The following is a 14129-nucleotide window of genomic DNA, read 5'->3' as shown; positions in this document are numbered from 1 at the left end:
AACCAAATTGCTCTTTTCAAGGTGTAACCTTGATATTGTGTCATAATATATTGTACTGATTTTAGAAGGTAACATCCACTATAAACAAACAGCTACAAGGCTATAATTTAAATATTACATTCTTGGGTATAAATATACATATTAGACATACATTTTTTCTTATGACTATGGCCCCTACACTTGGAGCGATGTTGGGGCATTTCCTAAGCGAGTTGGGATTATTTGGTCGACCAAAGGATGGTCGACAGTCATTAGGTCAACACCATTGGGTTGACACACAGGAAGGTCAACAGGGGTCTAGGTCGACATGGCTGAAGGTCGACAGGGGTCTAGGTCGACATGGGACATGGTCAACAGGGGTCTAGGTTAACACATGCGTTAAGTCAACATGGGTTATGTTGACAGTCAAAAGGTCGACATGGGTTTTTTCACATATGTTTTACCCGAATGTCGACACAGTCACCATGGACACAGTTTTAAGTGCACCGCGTCCGCTCGGCATGCTTCGGGCACTATTTTATTCTCTCCACCACGCCCTAGTGGATGGTAGCTCATGAAATACCACCTGTTGGCACATGTCGGCTCAAAAAACAGTGAAAAACCCCATGTCGACCTATTGACGGTTGACCTAACGCATGTCGACCTAACGCATGTTTCGACCTACAACCCTGTTGACCATGATCCATGTTGACCTAGACTCCTGTCGACCTTCAGCCATGTCGACCTAGACCCATGTCGACCTTCCTGAGTGTCAACCCAATGGTGTCGACCTAATGACTGTCAACCATCCTTAATTCGACCATTCGACCGTATCCCCATTAAGCGTTCTAGTGAGATCGCTTAGAAAATGCCCTGAAATTGCCCCTTGTGTATGCCCCATAACTTGTACCACAAGGTGACTCTCAGCCAATATAATCAAGCCCAGTGGTACTGTAACTGTAAGTACATTATATAGTCACACTTCCCCGCACCACAAAGCAACTCCAAAGCCTGCAAATTTGCAATAACACATGGAAAGAAGAAAGATTACTTTCTGGAGCATACTTATTAACCCCTTCCCGACATTTGACGTACATTTACGTCATGGCCGGGATGTACTTCCCGACGCATGGCATAAATGTACGTCATGGCTTTAAACTGTCACCGCGTCTATAGACGCGGTGACAGTTTAAACATGCCTGCTGTCCCTGACAGCAGACATGTCCCTGCATGCCCAGGGGGGGTGGCGATGCCTCCCCCCCGTCGGCGATCGCTGTGATTGGCTGTTCAAATGTGAACAGCCAATTACAGCGTTTTCTGTGTACCGGCGAATAACGTTCGCCGGTGACACAGGGATCGGTGGTGATTGGTGCTGTAAAGTACAGCACCAATCACCGCGGGGTGTAAGGGTGACACTGGTGTCACCCCACCTCACCCCACCCGCCCCCAAAGGCCGTGATTGGTTCGTCGGACCGACGGACCAATCACAGCCATGGAGGGTGATTTAAACTAACGGTGACTGCACTGCAGACGCCATTCCGGTCTGGAATTGCGTGCAGTGCGGTCACCGTGCCTATCTGCCGTGATATACTGACCTGATCCTTGCAAATACTTACCTGATCACCTGATCACTGCTTGTAGCGTGCTGGATGCTTCCTGGATCTGACTTCTTGTGACTTCCTGCTGCTGCTGCAGTGTGATAGAGTTATAGATAGAGAGATAGAGAGAGATAGAGAGAGATAGAGAGAGATAGTGACAGAGAGTGCTATATTTTGTGTCTGCTACCCCCCCTTTTTGGGGGTGCAGGGTTTTTTTTTATATATATAACTGTCAGTGCTGCTGCTGCAGTGTCATAGAGTGATAGATAGTGATAGATAGTGAGAGATAGAGAGATAGAGAGAGATAGTGACAGAGAGTGATAGAGAGTGCTATATTTTGTGTCTGCTACCCCCCTTTTTGGGGGTGCAGGTTTTTTTTTATATATATATAACTGTCAGTGCTGCTGCTGCAGTGTCATAGAGTGATAGATAGTGATAGATAGTGAGAGATAAAGAGATAGAGAGAGATAGTGACAGAGAGTGATAGAGAGTGCTATATTTTGTGTCTGCTACCCCCCCTTTTTGGGGGTGCAGGTTTTTTTTTTATATATATAACTGTCAGTGCTGCTGCTGCAGTGTCATAGAGTGATAGATAGTGATAGATAGTGAGAGATAGAGAGAGATAGTGACAGAGAGTGATAGAGAGTGCTATATTTTGTGTCTGCTACCCCCCCTTTTGTGCTGATCAGTATATCTGTGCTGATCAGCAACTTTTTGGGGGTGCAGGTTTTTTATTTTTTTATATATACCTGTCAGTTGCTGCCAGTTGCACTGTCAGTTGCACCAAAGGTTGTGCACCTGCTGCCCCTCACTGGTAATCAGTGTCGCATCAGTGATCACCTTTTTTTTTTTTGAGGGTGCTGTGGGGTCTTTTTTTAAGTCCTGTGGCCACTGTGCGCTGATCAGTGACGTACATCACTGATCAGCTTTTTCGGCACAGGGTTGATCTATTTTTTTTTTTTTTATCAAATTCCTGTTGCCTTTGAGCGCTGTTCAGTGACGGACGTTACTGACCAACATCTGTGCTCAATTTTTGGCGCAGGACCTTTTTTTTTTTTTTTTTTTTTCTGCACTACATACACACTACACACTACATACCCCCCCCGGGTTGAAATAAAGTTTGTACCCCCCCTACACTATACACGTGTTGAAACATTTCACTACCAGAAACACAAAAATAAAAATGGCATCCCAAATGTCATCCCAAATGTCATCCCAGTCATCCAGAAAAATGTATTCAGCGGAGGAGGCATATGCCATGCTTGCCTCTGACTCTGACACAGCCAGTGAGGCAAGCGGGGAATTTGAAGGATTCATCTTAAGCTCCTCTTCCTCCTCTAGTGATGAGGGACCCCCTCAAAGACGCCCCCGTAGAGCAGCTGAGACCCCCCCCCCCCAATAATTGATCTCGTATGGACCCCACCACCAGACAATTTTGAGCCCCAGGTTCCTGAGTTTTTGGCCATCCCAGGAATCCAATTTGATTCCACAGGTCTCAGAGAAATTGACTTTTTCAAATTATTTTTCTCTGATGATTTTATAAATTTAATGGTGGACCAAACTAATTTATATGCCCAGCAGTTTATTGCTCAAAACCCCACGTCATCATTTGCTAGGTGGACCCCTGTAGATGCAGGAGAGATGATGACGTTTTGGGGTCTGGTGTTTCATATGGGCATAGTAAAAAAGCCAGAAATTAGGCAATATTGGAGTACAGATGTTCTGTACAGCACCCCACTTTACCGTATGGCCATGACCCGGACTCGTTTTGAGTTAATCCTTAAATTTTTGCATTACAACGATAATGCACAGTGCCCACCCAGAGATGATCCCACCTTTGACCGGCTATTCAAAGTCAGGCCGGTCATTGATCATTTCAGTGCCAAATTTGAAAAGATGTACATCCCAGATAAATTCATTTGCATAGACGAGTCCCTTATACATTTTAAAGGAAGGGTTAAATTCCGCCAGTACCTTCCCAATAAGAGGGCAAGGTATGGCATAAAAATGTATAAGCTGTGTGAAAGCACCTCAGGGTACACTCACAAGTTTAAGGTATATGAAGGGAAGGATTCAAGAATTGAACCGCCAGAATGCCCCCCCTCCCTCGTAGGTGTTAGTGGAACAATTGTCTGGGATTTAGTGCACCCCTTCCTGGATAAAGGTTATCACCTCTATGTGGATAACTTTTACACTAGCATCCCCCTGTTTAAGGCCCTTGGTTCAAGAGGTACAGCAGCTTGCGGTACTGTGCGCAAGAACCAAAGAGGCCTCCCAAAAACGCACATTGCCCAAGTAATGAGAAGGGGTGAAAGCAGGGCACAATCCACCGAAAATATGTTGTTGGTCAAATATAAGGACAAGAGGGATGTCCTTATACTGACAACAATTCACGGAGACAGTACTACCTCCGTCCCTGTACGAGGTACCAGTACCCACACCTCAAAACCTAATTGTATCCTGGATTACAATAAGTACATGGGCGGAGTGGATCTTTCAGATCAGGTACTGAAGCCGTACAGTGCCCTGCGGAAAACAAAAATCTGGTACAAGAAGCTGGCCGTGTATATCATCCAGATGGCACTGTATAACGCTTACGTGCTATTCCGTTCTACCAGCCAGAGGGGGACATTTATGCACTTTCAAGAGGAAGTCATAAAGAGCCTAATATTTGGAAACCAGCAGGCAGAGGGCCCCAGTACTTCTAGTACTGGCCCCCGTATTGTACCAGGGCAGCATTTTCCTGATGAAATCCCCTCCACTGGAAAAAAGGGCAGGACACAAAAAAGGTGCAAAGTTTGCTATAAAAAGGGAATAAGAAAGCAAACTATTTTCCAGTGTGACACTTGCCCCGACAAACCCGGCCTATGTATAAAGGAGTGTTTTAAAATATACCACACCTCTATGGATTATTAGGTTCATCATTTCACCGTGCTTCGGGGGTCTTGCTAATGCCACATAGCACCCACCATTCATTCCACCAGAATCTGAGCCGCAAAATCCAAAAATCACTCCTTCCCTTCTGAGTCCTGCCATGCACCCAACTGGTATTTTTTGGTCACATATGAGGCATTGACATACTCGGGAGAAATTGGGGCACAGATTTTGGGGTGCTTTTTCTCCTTCATACCTTATGAAAATGAAAAATTTGAGCCAGAACTGCATTTTTGTGTAAAAAATTTAATTTTTCATTTTCACTGCCCAGTTGTACCACAATTGGTGAAACCCCTGGGGGTTTGAAATGTACATTATACCCCTAGATGAATTCCCAGAGGGGTGTAGTTTGCAAAATGGGGTCACTTGTGGGGGGCTTCCACTGTATTGGTGCTTCGGGGGTCTTGCTAATGCGACATAGCACCCACCAAAATTCCACCAGAATCTGAGCTGCAAAATACAAAAATCACTCCTTCCCTTCTGAGTCCTGCCATGCACCCAACTGGTATTTTTTGGTCACATGTGAGGCATTGCCATACTCGGGAGAAATTGGGGCACAGATTTTGGGGTGCTTTTTCTCCTTCATACCTTATGAAAATTAAAAATTTTGAGCCAGAACTGCATTTTTGTGTAAAAAAATGTAATTTTTCATTTGCACAGCCCAGTTGTATCAAAATTGGTGAAACCCCTGGGGGTTTGAAATGTACACTATACCCCTAGATGAATTCCCTGAGGGGTGTAGTTTGCAAAATGGGGTCACTTGTGGGGGGCTTCCACTGTATTGGTGCTTTGGGGGTCTTGCTAATGCGACATAGCACCCACCAAAATTCCACCAGAATCTGAGCTGCAAAATACAAAAATCACTCCTTCCCTTCTGAGTCCTGCCATGCACCCAACTGGTATTTTTTGGTCACATGTGAGGCATTGCCATACTCGGGAGAAATTGGGGCACAGATTTTGGGGTGCTTTTTCTCCTTCATACCTTATGAAAATGAAAAATTTTGAGCCAGAACAGCATTTTTGTGTAAAAAATTTAAGTTTTCATTTTCACTGCCCAGTTGTACCACAATTGGTGAAACCCCTGGGGGTTTGAAATGTACATTATACCCCTAGATGAATTCCCAGAGGGGTGTAGTTTGCAAAATGGGGTCACTTGTGGGGGGCTTCCACTGTATTGGTGCTTCGGGGGTCTTGCTAATGCGACATAGCACCCACCAAAATTCCACCAGAATCTGAGCTGCAAAATACAAAAATCACTCCTTCCCTTCTGAGTCCTGCCATGCACCCAACTGGTATTTTTTGGTCACATGTGAGGCATTGCCATACTCGAGAGAAATTGGGGCACAATTTTGGGGTGCTTTTTCTCCTTCATACCTTATGAAAATGAAAAATTTTGAGCCAGAACTGCATTTTTGTGTAAAAAATTTAATTTTTCATTTTCACTGCCCAGTTGTACCACAATTGGTGAAACCCCTGGGGGTTTGAAATGTACATTATACCCCTAGATGAATTCCCAGAGGGGTGTAGTTTGCAAAATGGGGTCACTTGTGGGGGGCTTCCACTGTATTGGTGCTTCGGGGGTCTTGCTAATGCGACATAGCACCCACCAAAATTCCACCAGAATCTGAGCTGCAAAATACAAAAATCACTCCTTCCCTTCTGAGTCCTGCCATGCACCCAACTGGTATTTTTTGGTCACATGTGAGGCATTGCCATACTCGGGAGAAATTGGGGCACAGATTTTGGGGTGCTTTTTCTCCTTCATACCTTATGAAAATGAAAAATTTTGAGCCAGAACTGCATTTTTGTGTAAAAAAATGTAATTTTTCATTTGCACAGCCCAGTTGTATCAAAATTGGTGAAACCCCTGGGGGTTTGAAATGTACACTATACCCCTAGATGAATTCCCTGAGGGGTGTAGTTTGCAAAATGGGGTCACTTGTGGGGGGCTTCCACTGTATTGGTGCTTTGGGGGTCTTGCTAATGCGACATAGCACCCACCAAAATTCCACCAGAATCTGAGCTGCAAAATCCAAAAATCACTCCTTCCCTTCTGAGTCCTGCCATGCACCCAAATGGTATTTTTTGGTCACATGTGAGGCATTGCCGTCCTCGGGAGAAATTGGGGCACAGATTTTGGGGTGCTTTGTCTCCTTCATTCCTTGTGAAAATGAAAAATTTTGAGCCAGAACTGCATTTTTGTGTAAAAAATTTAATTTTTCATTTTCACTGCCCAGTTGTACCACAATTGGTGAAACCCCTGGGGGTTTGAAATGTACATTATACCCCTAGATGAATTCCCAGAGGGGTGTAGTTTGCAAAATGGGGTCACTTGTGGGGGGGTTCCTAACTTTTAGCATCTTATGGTGCCTAGAAACCTACATGGTGCCTAAAAAATAATCTCATAAAAAGGAGGCTCCAAAATCAAGTAGGTGCTCCTTCTATTATGAAGCCTGTGGTTTGGTCAACGTGCACACTAGGGCCACATATAGGATATTTATGAAAACAAAAGAATTGGGGGAATCAATTTTTAGTCACATTTCTCTAGTAAAATCTACTGTGTTCCTTAGAAAAATGTATTAAAATTGCAAATCTGCAAAAAAAATGAAATTTTGAAATTTCACCTACACTTTGTTTTAATTCCTGTGAAACACCTAAAGGGTTAACAAACTTCCAAAATGCTGTTTTGAATACTGTGAGGGGTGCAGTTTTTGAAATGGCATCATTTGTGGGGGTGTCTCACATACAAGTCCCTCAAAGTCACATCAGAACTGAACTGGTCCCTAAAAAAATCAGTGTTTGAAATTTTCTTGAAAATTTGAGAATTTGCTATTCATATTTTAAGCCTCCTAGTGTCCAAAAAAATTAAAAGGAGGTTGAAATAATGATGGCAACATAAAGTAGACATATGGTCTATGTTAGTTAATAACTATTTTGAGTGGTATGATTATTTGTCTCACAAGCAGAAAATTTAACATTTTGAAAATTGCAAAATTTTCCATTTTTTTACGACATTTTGGTATTTTTCACAAAAAAACACAGACTGTATCGACCCAAATTTACCACTAACTTGAAGTACAATGTGTCACGAGAAAACAATCTCAAAATCACTGGGATAAGTAAAAGCAAAAAAAAGTTATCCCCACTTAAGTGATACCTGTCAGATTTGAAAAAAAGGGCTCTGTCAGGAAGGCAAAAACAGGCTGCGGCGGGAAGGGGTTAAAGATAAAAGGTACTTGGGTACTTATGTAATATCTGGGCTCCCGTTTTTCTTATGAGACCGCGTCCCCTCGCGGGGCTCGCTACGCTCGCCACGCTTCGGGCACGGTGGCTCGCTGCGCTCGCCACACTATATAAAATCATCTCCATGCGTAGTTGGATAGTAGGGGTATGAAAAAATGGGGTTCATTTAACATGGGAGCCCAGATAATACATAAGTACCGGTACTTGTTTAGTTTCACGGCGCCCGATATATCGATGTGATCCGATGCGATTTTTGACCTGTTCATAACCCCACTATCCACTACGCATGGAGTTGATTTTATAGTGTGGCGAGCGCAGCGAGCCACCGAGCCCGAAGCATGGCGAGCCCCGCGAGGGGACATGGCTTACTGAACTCGCCATACTATATAATATCAAGTCCATGCATAGAGGATAGTGGGGTTATGAACAGGTAAAAAATCACATCGATATATCGGCCGATATCGCATCCAAAATATCGGACGCCGTGAAACTAAACAAGTACCAGAAAAACGACATAATAGATAACATTTATTATTGTCATTTCAAACAAAGATTCTTATCTATTAGCCTAATATCTAAAACAAAACAGTGATATATACTGTATCTTGCGTAGGGTCAAAAATAAATACTGACCAATCAGGTGGCAACAGGTATAGTGATCTCTGAGAATTCAGAGTTGAGTCCCTCCTATGGATCAGATATGTATAACGTGTAAAGGAGCAATCAAAACATGTATTGTACAGTAGGCGAGGTGAGTTGTATGAGGGCTCACAAGAAAAGTAAAAAAAAAAAGAATTAAGAATAGTATTACAGTTTCGATATCTGCTTCTCCCGTGTGTGCCAGTCGGCAGTGATCACTAGGGATGAGAGTATCTACTAGGTGTAATTCCGCAATGGAGATATAGTAGATATACAGTAGACCAGAATCTACTTTTGGTAGAGCCGGGAAAGTCCCATTGATGACATACTGTATTACGTTATTGTATATTGCTACTGACTCACTATAACGAGGTTATATTTCAATACCTTCTCGTATTATGCAGAATTGTTGGTGGTTACTAACTAGTGTAATATTTGCTACACCACATTCGCTTTTCTCTCCAGTTCGAATCCAACCCAGCTCCAACAAGCTTGCAAACTGCATAGCACTGAATGCAAATCTTTGTGCAAGTCCTTTTACCAACAAATGATTTTTGCAGTGTGTGCAGGCTGCGCGTAGCCCAGGACTTACTCAGTGGCTGTGATAGAAGCAGTTGGATAGGAGCGGAGTTACCGTTACACGCCTCCCCTCAAACTCTTGTGCACAACTGCATTTTCCCTGACACTCACAGAAAACGGCCAGTTACCAACCCCAAATGCCGGCTTCCTGTCAATCAACTTGTTTATAGCCAGCACAAAAAAATGAGCAGGATTTTATTACAAGAAGGCCTTGCACATGCGCACTATGGTCCATACGCATGCGCAGTCTATAGATAATTTAAATTTGCAGATGTACAATCAGGTCTGAATAAGCTTTTTGTTTCAGAATGAAATAAACATGATAACATTGAGAGCATTTTCCTGTTTTAGTCCACTCAAATTGTATTGTGTGAAGAACCATGGGGGTTATTCTAGTCCATTCTTTCTGACAAAATCCTTCTTAGATGGACAAAACCATGTGCACTGCGGGTGGGGCAGATGTAACTTGTGCAGAGAGAATTAGATTTGGGTGGGGTTTTTCTTCAAAGTGAGATCTATATTGAAGTGTAAAATCATGCAGTCAGTATTTTCCCTGCACAGAAACAAAATAACTCACCCAAATCTAATTCTCTCTGCACATGTTACATCTGCCCCCCTGCAGTGCACATGGTTTTGTCCATCTAAGAAGGATTTTGTCAGAAAGAATGAACTAGAATAAACCCCCATGTTACGAGCTGTGAGAATTATTTTCAACTACCATCATTGTGCTGATGGAAAAAGTTGTATTCAACTGCGGGCCTGATGTGAATGCTCAAATATTCTCTGTGTAGCGCTGCGGAGTATGTGTGTGTGCTATATAAATATCTGTTAACAAATGAATTACTGTCTTTTACAGGGGAGCTGTCCCTGGAGGAGTTTGTGGAGGGTGCTCGGAAAGATGACGAATTTATGGATTTGATGATGAAAAGTCTGGATCTTACCCACATAATGACAATGATTAACAATCGTAGACACAGTGTGTGATATGAAAGGGTCAGCAAGTGGCTTGTGGTGGGGATATGGTAACAAGGAAGGGCTCCTGGTGTACATTGGAGATACAGTAGTGGGTAAATAATAATACCCACCTTGCAGGAGTACAAGACAGTGTGAGAGCCACCAGGAAGTCTACCTATAGGATTACAATGCAACATAAAAAAATAGTATATTATACACACATGCTATAATTGAACTATAAATATATTTTATTCACAGTGTGTGAAAGGCATCTTTTGGAGGAAATTAAATGTAATGGCTTATACAAAAAGGTATTACACATATAGCCTCCTTCTTACTATAATGCTTGTCCAAGAGTGGCGGTGCAGTCAATCAAACTTGGGCATTCGCAAATAATCCCATATTATGTGACACAGCAAAGGGGGAGGGGGACAGCACAACGGTTCATAATATTAACCAATATTTTTACAGCTATAAATGTGCAGTAACCCTATGGCAACCAAAGAGCTAGTGCCATTTATCTGTTCAGTGCAAACTGTTGGCAGACAGAAAATTAGAACATTTGGCTACCTATCCATTAGCGCATTTTTTGTGCTTTTTTCCCCGCAATGTCATTAAATAGCTCTCAGTATATGCTACGTACTTGGTAAAATGGAGATCCCATGAAATTAAACATGTGGGTGTACTTTCGATCTGCAAATAACATACAGTATTGTGTGCTGTTTTGAAAGCATGCATAGGGGTGTCACATTAATGAAGAAGCCTGTGAGGGGGCCATCAGGTGATTTGACAAGTGAATTCATCTTACACAGCTCTTGGACAGAATTAAGTTTTCCAGGACTCTGGTCACATCAGAGCAGGGTAATCATCTTTCCAAGGGATGCAGTTAAAATCCCGGCGGTCGGGATCCCGACACTTTCTCCCTCCGTGGGTGTCCACGACACCCCTGGAGGGAGAATAAATTAGTGTGCCGAGCGTAGCGAGGCACCGGGCCCGCTGCGTGGCGAGCGCAGCGAGCCCACAAGGGGGGGCGATTCACATCCCCCCCTTGTCGGGATTTCGGCTGGCGGGATTCCGGCGTCGGGATTCTGAACGCCGGGATCCCGACCGCCGGGATTCAGTACTGAATCCCTTTCCAAGTGCGACAGAGAAATGGGCAGAAGTACAGAGGGGGATGGAGGGGGGGTCTGGCTCCTTATCACAATTGTAATTATTTTGTTCATATGAAGATGTATTATTAAAATGTAAATACTTACAAGTTCAGGGGAAATCTGTTTTTTTTTTTTCCAGAAAACAACCTAAGTAGCAATGAACACATCTATGATCCTCTATGTACGTTGTATTACAATCTAGTGCTCTGAATGATGTATAGTCTATTTTGTAGTGCTCTGCGGTGTGATTTGGGGTATCTGGTCTATAGGTCAAGAGACGTTAGGTTAACATGCCCAAGGTAAACATAGACAAAAGGCTGTCACAAGCAAAGATCGATGTGGCAATGGTCGTCACATGAAAAGGTTGACGTGAGTTTTTTGAATTGGGGGGGGGGGGGGGGACTTTTTTCATACTTTACTATCCATGTGGACTCCAATTGGGAATAGTAACATGTGTCGAGTGCAGCGAGCCATGCGAGGGTCCTCAGTACACTTATTTGGGGTCCCTGCGATGAAATGTAGAAATTGACACCAAAAAACATGAAACACTCATACAGTGTCGTCCTTTCATGTGTGGACCATTTCTATGTTGACATTTTGTCTATATCGACCTTGTGCTTGTCAACCATTTGGTGTCGACCGATTGACTGTCTACCTACACACTGTCTACCATTTAGACTGTAATTGTGATATTGTTTATTGCAAGGCAGTGCATGGCTGTACAAGGAGTGCGCAATATATTACCATGTGTAACAGCAAGTTCATCATTTTTGTCATTTGCATGTTTGTGCCTTTTGTAAGCTGTAAATAAGATGCCGCATTCTATAAATATGAAATAAACTGTAAATATCCAAATCCTTTAAAAGGTCTCCATGTGCTGTACATTTGACATAAGGTATGTTTCCATGCAATGGCTGATGTTCACACAATGGAGCGATTATCAGCAGATTGAGAATGTGCTGCAATAGCAGTGCACATCCACTAGGGTGTCCCTCCAATCTCACTTGTAGAGAAGTGATTTACAGGAAGTGACCTCTTTAATGCGTTAATAGGGAATAGCAGGCTTGCCTAGCCTCCCAGAATGGCTGGGAGCCTCTTGATAATGTGTGGTCCGCCTCCTGATCCCCCGGAAAGGTGGGCAAGTCTTTGCTTGCTGGCCAGGGCCCCCGCTCCCCCTTGTTTTGGTTTAATTACCACAAAGTGTGGGTCTGCGGGGCGGGGCTAAAACAATGCAATAGCTGCATTTTGCGTCATTTAAGCCCCTCCCCGCGACCCACAAATCACGACGTTTTCCAGCATGGGAGCGACGGCCAAGTGATGGCAGCCTTGTCCCCGCCTCCCTGACGTGTTGCCTCTCCGGGTAAGTATGGTGAATAGTTGGAAGGAAAAAAACACAGCTCCATAGCCTTGAAAATCGCATCTGCGATTGCATGTGTGTACAAATATGAACTAGATCGATAATGCTTTACTTACTTATGACATCTACATATCCTCATTATTTCAAAAACATCATGGAGCAGAGCTTGAGCAGAGTGGAGGCTTACCGCTTACTAACTGGTGACTGTATGTAGCACACAGCTGTACAAGCAGAACCAGATTCTTTGTTATGTTGTATATCTTAGAAGATCGCAAGTCTCATTGGTACTAAATGGAAAATGTCTGTCTCCTGCTGTGGTGCTCTAACACAGCGAGAAGATGGCACAGTTCATGCTCAGTACAAGGTGCGGAACGCATACATACCAACTTTTTTAATTGAAGAATAGGGACCCGCAAATGGGGGGCTTATGCAAATTAGGCTGCGTCCCCGTTTTCGGCCACTGAATAGACGCTGTGCGCATGCACACAGCATCTATTCTGGCAGATTGGGGGGGACTCCCAACTGCCCCCCCTGCACAGCGGGACACCACCGGCCGCGGGAGGGATGCGGGAACGTCCCCAAAAACCGGAACGTTCCCGCGCTTTAGCGGGACAGTTGGGAGGTATGGGAACGTGAAGTTGTAGTATGCAGAGTAGAGTACTCCAACTCCAACATGTATAGTCATGCAACAATCTATTGCAAAGAAAAATCAGGTTGTCCTACTACAAACACAGCTGACACATAATTAAATATAATAAGAAACAATATATTATCCAAATATAAGCAACTATCTATATGTGTTCTCTTTTACACTGATACAGATGGAAGAATTAGTTGCCCTGATTATATACAGTATCAGACCGGTCATCTGCATTCAAGCCCTTACTGATACCCCTTTCCCACTGCAGCTCTTAAACGGTAAATTGACGTTTTGTTAGCCTTTTTAAAGAGCTGCAGTAGGAAAGCTCCAGGGTGCTTTACCCATTTACAAAATACCGGTATTTGTTAAACGGGTAAAAAGCAGTGTACTACCCATTTAAGACCCGTTTTTTTGGCAGTGGGAAAGGGTATTAAACGTATTTAAGATCCCAGCAACTGGTACCCCCGTCCGCCCCCTCCCATGGTACCTTGCAGCTGGTACCCCCCCCCTCCCCGGGTACCTTGCAGATGGTACCCCCCCCCCCTTCCCTTGGTTCCTTGCAACTGGTACCTCCATCCCCCACCCCTCCCCTTTTACCTGGTATCCCCGCTCCCCCCTCCCCTGATACCTGGCAGTGATCCAGGCAGCGCGGTAGGCAGAGTGGGCAGCGGGCATGCCAGGGCTCCTAGTCAGCAGGTCCCCGACTGATGCATAAAAGCATCATGAAGGAGCTTGATGCAGGAGGAGTCTGCAGCTGGTGCACAGACAGCGGGGGCACTGGGGATCCGGACAGCATGGTCCGTGCTCAGGAGGAGGAAGCGGAGGAAGCAGGTCCATTAGGAGATTGTGATTTCATCAGCGGGGTCCCTGTCGCGAATGGGAACTAGCGGGCCCGCTCATTACATATGTGCATATGTAATGAGCAGGCCCCCTAGTTCCCATGAGAGGTGCTTCGCGGCAGGAGATAGAACACCCCAAGAGGACCCAACAGATGAATAAAACTACATACTAAACAAGGATGTTACTTTATTATTCTGGAACTGACTAGTCACTGC

The 14129-nt window shown here is 44.1% G+C and overlaps 1 protein-coding gene across 2 annotated transcripts in view; it reads left to right on the top strand.

Annotated features, from left to right (window-relative positions):
* Window positions 1-11481, top strand: part of LOC146072476 (guanylyl cyclase-activating protein 1-like) — a 58570-nt gene extending 47089 nt beyond the window's left edge. For both annotated transcript variants that reach the window (XM_083179704.1, XM_083179705.1), the window contains exon 4: window positions 9829-11481. In XM_083179704.1, coding sequence (XP_083035830.1) covers window positions 9829-9956 — 128 coding nt within the window. In that variant the 3' untranslated portion in view covers window positions 9957-11481. The remainder of the gene's footprint in view (window positions 1-9828) is intronic.
* The last annotated feature ends 2648 nt before the right edge of the window (window positions 11482-14129 follow it).

Source organism: Crinia signifera, chromosome 4 (genome assembly GCF_055691185.1).
Source record: "Crinia signifera chromosome 4, ASM5569118v1, whole genome shotgun sequence".
Taxonomy (NCBI): domain Eukaryota; kingdom Metazoa; phylum Chordata; class Amphibia; order Anura; family Myobatrachidae; genus Crinia; species Crinia signifera.
Note: the sequence above shows the minus strand (reverse complement) of the source record. Positions and strands in the feature narration are given on the sequence as shown.